This window comes from Gavialis gangeticus, unplaced genomic scaffold (assembly GCF_001723915.1).
Source record: "Gavialis gangeticus isolate Ggan-Ray unplaced genomic scaffold, GavGan_comp1, whole genome shotgun sequence".
Classification (NCBI taxonomy): Eukaryota; Metazoa; Chordata; order Crocodylia; family Gavialidae; genus Gavialis; species Gavialis gangeticus.
The window spans coordinates 6,517,557-6,528,432 of NW_017729005.1; the positions used below are offsets into that span (position 1 = coordinate 6,517,557).

Sequence of the window (10,876 nt, forward strand, 5' to 3'; positions counted from 1 at the left end):
TAGGGCAGTTGTTTCACTTTTGTCACCCTTATCTGGAGGGTTTTAGGTGTGTCTCTCACTGCATCTTAATCAATTTCTGTTTAGGTTGGGGGAGGATTCTTTGTGAGTCAGACAGTCTGTGTCCTGTGTCAGGGTTCCCCAAGAACATGGAGCTGAGAGGTAACAGCAGGGGGTGTTGATCTGTGCCCCCCTTCCACCACAACACATTTACCAGCTGGAGGCAGGTGTACCAGAAATCAGGTCAGTATCAGCTGATATGCCTCCTTAAAAGTCAGCTATTGGTATTGGCCCCGAAAATCTATCGGTGCACCCCTAATCAGAAGGGAAATTTTAGCCTCATTTAAATGATTATTTCTACAGGGTTAGAAAAAGGTACTCTATAGTGAAAAAAGGCTGCAGTAATAAACTGAATTACATGATATTTCAGCAGATTTGCAACTTTCATTTTTACTTTAATAAAAAGTAATCCACTGTTGCCAACTTCCCATGCTGTTAGATTCCTTGGCAAGCACTATTTCTTACTTATGAGATGGATCAAGGCTGGTGCTGGGAAAGATTAAAAGGAAGTGTTTTGTTTTTCTGATTATTTTTGTGGCTGTATTTTAAGAAGTTAGGGGAGCCTTTAGATAGTCACTGAGTGTTGAAAGGATAACTAGATTAACTTTCTTGCATCAGTGCTAGATAAATGAGATTGTTTTTCATAGAGCAACAAGTGACAGTCCGAGGGAACTGATGTTCATAGACATTGAAGATAAGAGCAGATGAAAAACTGTAAAACCAAGTATAGTAGCTGAAACATGCATTTTGGACTTAAAGTTTTCAGTACAGCTTGACCTGATTTTTTGTTTTGTTTAATATTCTAAGATAATGTAAATTAATATTATGAAACCTGGAGCAATTAATCTTTGAGAATAATTAAAGCTGTGTAGGCGAGTTTCTGCATTAAGTTGCAAAAGTTAGTTCCATCAAATTGCAAACAAGTCAGCTGTAGCCTTTGTATTTCATGTTGTAATCCAATTAATCATTCATGTGATTTCTATAAATGAAATAAGCTTCTGTAATAAAATGAAGACCATCCTATAATGTTTAGTGGCCATACTAAAATCAAAATTACTGTTACTTATAGATAAAATATGGCTTTTAAAATGTAAAGCAACAGTATGACTAATTGTCTTGTAAATTGATGGAATAATGTCAGCATGTTAAAGATGGCACTCTTTGGCATGTTTCATAGGCCAAAAATATAAGTGACTGGACCAAAGCTGAAGTGGGTATGTCCTATGCTTTTTTTTTTTTTAAACTAGTCTTACCTCACCTTTCTGTTACACTTGGTGTTTATCAGAGGAGCAAGGTATGGTGACTTGGATGGAGTTTCCTGCATCTCTGTGATACCAGCAGTGGTTGGTTGCTTAGATGGCTCTATTTTATATAGACTGAATATGTGGTACAGGGGAAACCAGATACCTTTGAAGATGTTAGTTTGCAGATTGAAGGTCCTAGCATAGCAAGTTGCGATGTTACAGTACAAGAAAGAAAGGATTCATAATCCTAGGTCTTAGTTTCTTAAGCAGCTATGTGAGAATTGTTCCATTGAATTCGATGGGGCTATATAAATATACAAGTTGTATGCACAGGAATCAGACATAAGAATTGGAAGAGAGCATTTGAGAGAGCGACATTTATTATTTTTGGCTCAAGGGAAACAGATGGAGACTGAATAGTTTGGATGACTGGTACTGGGATATATAGCTTTTACATAGTTATTTGACTTGTCCATGTGCTCTAAATCTGTTTCTTAGTAGACAGATGTCCATACCGCAAAACAGTGTTACATCTTATGCTAAAAATCACTGTCCATGTTGACATAGCAGGCCAAGAAGATATCACTGCCCTGTGATTGCCAAGTCATCCCTACATGGAGCTAGATCCAACTGTGATTGAAGCTACTGGTAGCATTGGAAGAGGCTGTACTGCTGCCCAAAATGAATGTGTTCACTGGGTTAACTTCATTTTCCAAAGCTGGGTTTGTTTGGAACCTTCCTTGAAGCCCTGAATTGACATACAGTTAAGGAATGCCGTCTATAATTAAAGTCAATTATATTGTTGTTCATAAATTACAATAGAAGTGATGAGTTGGTCATTGTAATACTTATTTTCATGACTGTCTACGTAATTTCTCAAACTATGACTACTTTTGGGAAGTTACATATAGCCTGTTAATAGCAAGAGTTGACTGAGCACTTGAAAAAAAGAAAAACAGCCACGCACATACCATGCAAGTTATTGAGGAAGGTAGGACACAGAAAAATGTATAATTTCATCTTCAGCACAGGAGATATTTACATTGAATAAGAACCAGTTGATTTGTCCCTGCAGTTGGAGGGTTTGTTTGAGGGGAGGGGAGGGTTGACTGCTGTAGTTTGAATGAAGTAATGCAAAAATTAAAATTTGGTATTTAAGGTATCTCTTAAATACTTGGTGTTTAACATGCAGAGGAGAGTGGCTATATCACAGCTATAGATTAAAAAAAAATGAGGTTTGGGGGGTTGCTTGTTTTAGAAAGCAAACTAGAAGAGTATTCCCTTTTGAAATCGAACCACACTATAGTAGAGCATTATGTTGTGTGTAGGGAACTTGGCATGCAAATTAATAAAACTGGTTCCTGCTCCAAGATGTCTCCTGTATAGATTAGACAGAAGTCAGAAGTGTTTGCTAGGAGAAGGAGGATGGGTATAGAGAAAATGAGTCATGGGAAGAACATTGAGTACTGTAAAAGATAATATCTTTTTATTGTGTACACAATGCACTCATTTTGCTTTTCACAGTATGTTGCAGTATACGTGTGATTTGTAGGAGCCAAGTCAAGCAGATAGCTAGAGCAGCAAAGTAGGAGTCAGTGTCTACACACATGCTTTATTTACATTAATACCCATTTAAGGCACCCCACCCCCCCAAAAGTGCTCTTTTGCTAATGTGAATTAAAATAGGCTAATGTGCATTTTTGTAGTACTTCACGGCAGAGTGCTTTTATACACATGCTCGGGGGTGGGGTATATCATACACATGCTGGGGGGGGGTACTTTAGTTACAGCAGATCTGAGAGCTACTAATTAAAAGCACCTGGAGCATCTTGTGCATCAGCTGTCCCCGCGCTTCAAAATGGTGGTGGGGGTGCTTCATCTAAAGCTCATTCAAGCTTCAGATAAAAGCACCCATCACCATTTGTGTATCGGCATTCCTGTGTTTCAAAGATGTGGGAGGCTGCTGGAGTATGGTAATTACTAGGCCTGTGTGAAGGGGGTAGTATTTGCTTTGGATTTGGGGGACAGTGATTTGATTCAGTGATTCAAATCCCAGCCTGGCAATGGCCGTCTCATCCGTCCCAGCTCCCAGACTCGCTGGGTGCTGCCAGGCAGGGGGCTATCCCCACTGCCCCATGCTGTGGCGGGCTCTGCATGAGCCCCCGAGGCCACTGCAGTTATTTTTCCTTTGGGGGGGGGTGGTTCTTAAAGCGCCGGAGCTGGGGCAGGCAGGCAGGTTGTGGCAGAGCCCCCCATGCAACATGGGGCAGGAGGGGGCAGCAGGGATCAGCCCCCCACCTGGTGAGTGGGGGCTTTTTTTTTTTTAAAGCACTGGGAGCTGGGGCTGGTGGGGCAGCCATGGGGTGTGGGGGCAGGCAGGGGATGGGGCCAGGTGGGGGTCCCCTCCCTCCAGTCCCCCCCATCCCTTACTTACCGGCATGGAATCTGGGCCCAGCTCTCTGCTGCAGCGGGCAGGGACTGCCCGAATTGTCAAAGCTCTCTGAATCAATTTGGACCTTTTAATTAGTTCCCTGATTAGATGTGGAGATCCAGCCACTGAACAGAACCGAATCTCCTTCGAATCAAATCAGTACCCGAAGCTTTGCACAGGCCTAGTAATTACCATCCTGCAGCAGACTCGATTAATCAAGTCTGCTCTGAAACTCCAGTATTCCAGCATGTCAGAGCAGCCTCCCTGTCTGTGTATAGGCACCCGGTGGTACTAGACTCAGTGCGCATTAATGAATGTGTAGGTCTGCCCGCTGTTGGATGGTTTATCTCGAAAAGTGCTTGAAGTGAATTTGTACTGCACACAAGATCTGGGAGGGCACTCACTCTAGGTGTATGGAGTGCCTGATAGGCAATCCTCTCATAAATGCCAAGTGGATGCTAGGAGGCCTACAGAGAATTGTAAAAGGTGAAAGATGAAGTGCAGACAGGTTTCAGTTTTGCAAGAAATCAATTGGCACCAGAGATTCAAAGATAGGGGTAGCCCATTCAAAGCCAAGGGCAGGGAAGAATGCTTTAGGTACAGCAGATTAGCTAGTTTTAGGATGGTATGCTATAAACCAGGGAGACTCAAGGGAAAGAACAGTAACTGGGAAGAGTAACTTTTGTGCCAGTCTGTTTTGCAGTAATAGGAATTCCCAGAAGTTTACATCACATTTGCTTGAAGAGTGGAGAACTTGATTTAAAAAAAAAAAAAGAGGAAACATTCAGCCTGTGACATTGTTGACTGACAAGAAGGAGAATGCATATTAGTAGGGACCTACCGAATTAATGGCAGAAGTGGGCTTCATGGCAGTTCCTCCAATTTCAGGTTCCCCCGCGCATCCCTCCCCCTCCCCCCTTGTTGCCAATTGGCTGAGGGGCCCTGGTGGCCGTGCTGACTGGCCAGAAGGCAAAAAATGGTGCCATATTTAAACGTGCAGTTTTTGCCTCCCTACTGATCAGGACCAAGCAGTGGGAGCCCTCTGCCAATTGGCACGCACGGGGCGGGGAGGTGCACAGGGGAACCTGCAAGATTAAAGGAGCCACTGCAAAGCCCACTTCCACTGTGAATTCGGTAGGTCCCTACCTGTTACTTCCAAAGCAAACTGACTGAGAAGTCTGTCCATTATCAAAGGTAAAAATTATTCTTGTAATCTATAGTTTACAGGGGAATGTAAACAAAGCTTCTAGCAAAGCAACAAAAATATTGATTACAGGAATGGAATAGTTCCTTCAGAGGTTTAGAAGGAAAATGTCCACTGACAAATAATTGAGGATCAAGTCTGGAGGGTGCATCTCTGCACACTGCATTATAATATATAGAAATTATATAATATTTGCCCTGAGAAGCAGGATGTTAGCTTTATGGATCCTCATATGATGAAGTAGTCTGCTTCTGGTACCCACAAGCTCATTTAGAGCTACCCTGGGTATTTCTTTGCTAGATATACACTGCAGACACCCTAGTTTGTAAATAGTATGCTTTTATCAGAAAGTTGGAAAGGCAGCTCATACTTGCTTGTACTACCATATTTATTAAATTAAAAGGTGAGCCCATAGTCTTGGATTTGAGTACAGGGCAGCAGAGGGGAAGGTGGCTGCTGTGGCTCCTGCTCCAGCCAGGCTCAGAGCTGCAGCCACAGCACCCCACCTCTCTTCTGCCCTTCCACCCACATTCACAGCTCCATGCCCTGGACTAGAGTGGTGCTGGAGCACATGACGACACTGGCCCCTACCCAGCCAGGGGTGGCTGTGGTGGTGGCAATGAGTCCAGGGCCGGGGCAGTTAGTACTGCTGCCTAACCAGGTGAGGACTGGAGCCACTGTATGTTCTGCATCCTGGGCCAGAGCTGCAACTGAGGTTAAGCAGTGGGTATGGGGTAGGACAAGTAGCCAGGGTCAAGCTACTTGACTCCTCTGCTGCTTTCTCCACTGCAGTGATGGGGGTGATGAATTTTAAGACAGCCTTCCAATAGGTAGATTCTAGACATGGAAAAATTACAGGTTGTCCATGTCTAGAATTTAGTTACTGGAGAGCTTTCTTGAATTGGTGTCGGTCCTGGGGCCAGTTTTGTTCAACGTTTTCATCAGTGACCTGGAAGATGACAGACTATACACTCAGCAAGTTCGCAGGTGACACAAAGCTGGGGGGGGGGGGGGGGGGGTTAGTACGTGTGTTGCCAGCAGGTCAAGGGGAGTGATTGTTCCCTCTATTCAGTACTGGTGAGTCCATATCTGGAGTACTGTGTTTGCTTTCGTCCTGCCACCCACAGAAGGGATGTGGGCAAATTGGAGAGGGTCTAGTGGAGGGCAACAAAAATAGTGAGGGTGCTGGGGGACGTGACTTTTGAGGAAAGACTTAGGAAACTAGGCTTATTGAGTCTAGAGAAGGAGACAGAGGGGATTTAATACCAGCTTTCAGCTGCCTGAAGCAGGGTTTGAAAGAGGATGGAACTAGATTGTTCTCAGTGGTGGCAGATAACAGAACGAGGAGCAATGGTCAAGTTGCAGCAACGGACATTTAGGTTAGATACTAGGAAGAATTTTCCTACTAGGAGGGTAGTAAAACACTGAAACAGGTTACCCAGAGAGGTGGTGGAAGCTGCATCCTTGGAGGTTAAGACCTGGCTAGACAAAGCTTTGGCTGGGATGATCTAGTTGGGGATGGTCCTGCCTTGAACAGGGAGTTGGACTAGAAGAGACTCCTGAGGTCCCTTCCAACCCTAGTTTTCTATGAATTCAAAGTAATTTTAGATTCAGGTAAAGTATATTCAGATATCAGAGATTAAGCCTCTTATTCCCTCCTAATAGAAGTTGTGCTGCTTGTTTCATTTATATTGCAATAGCAGCTTCATAGCTGTTACTGTTACATAATGATATAATGGATAAGTTAATGAGGGACACCATTGTTAGATCACCTAAAGCAAAGAATAAATACAATGCTCATGTACAGTCTTAAACTGTATTGCAATAGTTTTGTTCTCCTCCCACTCCCCAAAACTTCATCATAAACAGCTTCTTTCTTCCAAAAAGTGAGTTCTGTTATGCACTAGGCTATTGGCACTTTTACCTATGGGTTAGCTACCCAGGGCACAGGTATAGTTTAGGCCAGGGAGCTGGAGTTCAGAGGGGCATGGTGTCAAACTGGATTTAGAAGTCATAGCCAAAGTTAGATAAGCTGGGGTCAGAAACCAAAGCCAAAGAGAAGGTAAGCTGAGGGGTAACTGATATCAGAAGTCAAAAACCAGAGCTGAAGGTCAAATCAGAATCACAAGCAGAGAACCAGAACGAGGGCATACCAAAGGGCTTACCAGAATGGGAGCTGGAGTCAAACCAGAAGATCAGCAAAGACATGCACAGCTGATCAAGTACAGAAACTTGCACCTTTGCCCACACAAGGAGAATGGGCTGGGCCTAGCTTGGAAGAGCTGGAGCCTGCTGCCCCTGGCTCACTCAGCCCAGCTGGGACCAGGGCCTGCTCTGAGCTTGCTGCAGGTGGGGATGTTTTGTTTTGGGGATGACTTGCCCTGATCTCCTAATTGGGACTGGCTGAGTCTAGGATTCTGGCCTGGCCTCATTACAGATTTTGGGGGGATAGAAAACAGCTGGAGGGGGCCATATTGTCTTTCATTAAGCATAAAACTTGGAGCCTTGAACTGTAAAACATTTTCTCACTTCTGCTTTAAAATTATTGCACTTTGCAGCTATGACATAAGTTACTATTATTCCAATGTTAAACATTTGTGAACTGAAGCTGAGAGTATAAGTGACTTGTACCTTAGAACTGAGGCCTCCAAAATTGCTAATCTGCAGAGTTGATCCAAAGTCTGTCTTACAGTCTCAGTGAAATCAGTGGGCAGCAGAGATGAGGCTCTAAATCCACTTTTCCAGAGGTGTCAGACATCCAGTACATTCAACCTAATGATGAGTCTGAATGGCAGATTCACAGGCAACAAATTTTAATCGTGTTTATGAAGAAAAACTTTCAAATATGAACTAAAGATTCTCTTCATGAGTGTGTGTGCAGTCTGAAACTATAGTTCTGAAAACTCTGAATTTCCCTATGCCCTGGATCTCCTCTGGTATTGATGCTGACACCTAGAATGACATACTTTTAATGTTAACATTAACTACTTCATTGTTGATCATTCTGTGAATGTGCATTAAATCCATAGGGCATGAATTAGGAGCTCCTGCAGAAAAAAGGGGGGCGGGGGTGGGAACTGGGGTAAAAGGGCTAGAAACACAATGACAAGAGGAAAACTGTGTTAGTCTGAAGTTGGGCAGAAGGTAGGGCAGAGTGGCACCTTTGCAATTAACTGGTCAAGGAAGCACAAGCTTTTATAGGCAATTCTCAATCAGGAGAATGAAGTCAGTATGAAGTGAAGTCCTGGTCCATGACTAGAGCTCCTAGACATTACTGTAATGTCTGTCCTAAAGGAAAAGGAACAAAGCAGAACTAGTTCTGGTGCTGAAGAGTGTGCTACTTGATGCATGTTGCTAACGGCAATGGCAAAGTACTAAAAATAACTATAAATAAATTAAAACAACCCTACATCAAACAAATGTTATGGTTGCAAAATTAGATACTGAAAAGTTAGAAAGCACCAGGAGTAAGGTTTTCTGTGCAACTGTAAGTTAGTAGCATTGTGCATATGAATTATGGTAGTCACTCATTACATGTTGTTTTATCCACAATTCCTAATGGTTAATTATTGCAAGAAGGTTGGGGTCTCCTTTTGGTCTTTGTGCAAACCTCCTATTGACATTATTGGTGGCTCCGCTATGAACTGAGGCAAGAATATGATCTTTTATTTATAATCAGTTTAATTTGTGTTCTCCAAGATAGGGCTGTGGAACAAGGAAGGTAAAACATTCATTAACCTGCTATCATTTGGAGCCTGCATTTCCAGTTGTGCCATAACATTTTGCTCTGCAGATGAAGATATGCATTATAAAGATGTCTTCTTATATCTCATTTAGATTGATTCATCTGGTCATTCTTCCTCTGCTCCAATAACCTGTAGAATGCAGTTGAATTGTGTAGCTCTACAACCAATAACCTATAGTTGTCTTGGATATGAAAACAGAAGTCCTGTGACTTTTTTTCTCATATACAAATATGCTAAACCCAGAGAACATAAAATAAGTGTATGTAAAGGAATAATCGTTGAAAAAGAACAATTTAAAGAGGACCCTATGAGTGAACTTTGGTTTCATTTTATGAAATCAAAATAATGCATTTCTGTTTTAGTGTAATCGTCTCCTGTGTTTGAGAATGTCCACGAGTAGGTTCAGGGTCTAGGTGTCAAATTGGAGATGCATTGTGTGCTTTTTACGTGCTGCACACAGGATTCTCCCTTAACATCATTCCCAGTCTGTGTTTGTCATGTTATGAAATTTATATTTAATCTAGTTGTGCAGATGAGCTGATTGATTGTGATAGATATCTATCTATCTAAGTATTATTTGAAGTGATATCTTCTGACTGTATAAAGTAGATATACATTTTAAAGGTTATTTTGGCATACTCTTACTTAATATAATTGTTCTTCTGCCATCTTCAGGATGTAGACTGGAAAGTGAGTCAGGAAGCTTTGGACTACTCTTATTCTCATAAAGGAAATGAACAATCAGACTTGCAAAAGCAGGAGGAAGAAGAGATAAAGCAACTGCATAATGAAGAGAATGAAAAAAGAAATAAAACTGATGGGGAAGAGAGTGATAACAGAGATTTTAGCACTGAGGTAAGAGTAATTAAAAAAACAACCTGGGTGAATAGTTTTCAAAACAAGTATTTGAATATCCTGTGGTCATTTGTTCTGTGCATGCTGCTAGGAAAAATAGCAAAAGAGTGATAGCAAAATGATAGCCTGTAAATAAGACATTCCCCATTTGTCTTCCTAGGAGTTAGGTTTCTATACACCAGTCCTTCCAAAATGAATATAATTAGTCTCTTAGAAACTACATTTAATTCTATGGTAGAAGGTTATTCCAGAGAAGCAGTTTTTAAAGTTGGGCACATTGAGAGAAGGATGTTAAAGTATTTTAGTTTCACTTTTATGGTTTATCTAGATCTTCATGCCCACAAGTTTGTCTTGCATGTTACAGGGTTGATTTTTTTGAAGATTAAATAAAGGGAGACTTGCTTGGGCATATCTAAGCATATTTATGGTAGATTGAAAGAGTAAAATGAACACTGAGAGTGCTTCCACAAGTTACTTTTTTTGCGCTATCAGGCCCCTGAAAGTGCTCTTCAGCCATGACGTAACACACGTGCACAGCTGCAGAGCACTTCTAAAATGGCCAATCGCACGAAAAATTTACCCTGGTCAAATGAGGTAATGGATGAAGATGCTCTAAAGCAGAATGTCTTAGGAAACTTCTGTTCCCTCCTGGGTTAACTTTTGTGGGGCTGGGCTCTTGCTCGTGCCCTGGTGAGTGCCCTGATTCCAAGGCTGTCAGCTGGGGAGGGAGGGGAAAGGAAAGGGAGCAGCCAGCTGGTACTGCCAGCTGCTTCGCCTGGCCAATGCTGGAGGGCAGGGGGGCAAGGTGGAACAGAGCCCCCTCACCTCACAGTCTCTCTCCCCCCTGCTACCCCTGCTTGGGTATTGGAGGGAGCTGGGCCTTACCTGAGAGGCAAGGTGGGGACTCCCTTCCCCCACCTCTGGCCTGGGCCTTTTGACAGTAGCAGCACAGAGCTGCCAGCTGCTTTGAATAGTCAAAGCTGAGGGCAAGGTAGAACAGAGCCCCTTTGCCTTGCAGGCCTGGCCTATCTCCCCCCAGTACCCCAGCTGGGGTAGTTGCCATGAGGCAAGGGGGCTCCTTTCCACCCAGCGGCCCCCTTCAAGCTTTGGCCAGGCAAAGCAGCTGGCAGCTCTGTGCTGGCTGCTCTCTTTCTTTCCCCCCTCCCCCACTGACAGCCCTGGAGCTGGTGGATGAGGCAGGGTGGGGCTAGGGAGAGGGGTGGTTCAGCAGTCTCCTTGAAGGCTGCTGGAGCACCCCTGCCTGCTGCCTAGGGCTGGTGCAGGCAGGTTCCAACCCTGCACCCCAATCTCTGCCCTCTCCACGCTGCCCCCAGGGCTG

At 43.4% G+C, this 10,876-nt stretch overlaps 1 protein-coding gene across 1 annotated transcript in view; it reads left to right on the forward strand.

Annotated features, from left to right (window-relative positions):
- NFE2L3 (nuclear factor, erythroid 2 like 3) overlaps positions 1-10,876 on the forward strand; it is a 39,744-nt gene that overhangs the window by 3,951 nt on the left and 24,917 nt on the right. The window contains exon 2 of the mRNA XM_019508546.1: positions 9,358-9,537. Within this exon, the coding sequence (XP_019364091.1) occupies positions 9,358-9,537 (180 nt within the window). The remainder of the gene's footprint in view (positions 1-9,357; positions 9,538-10,876) is intronic.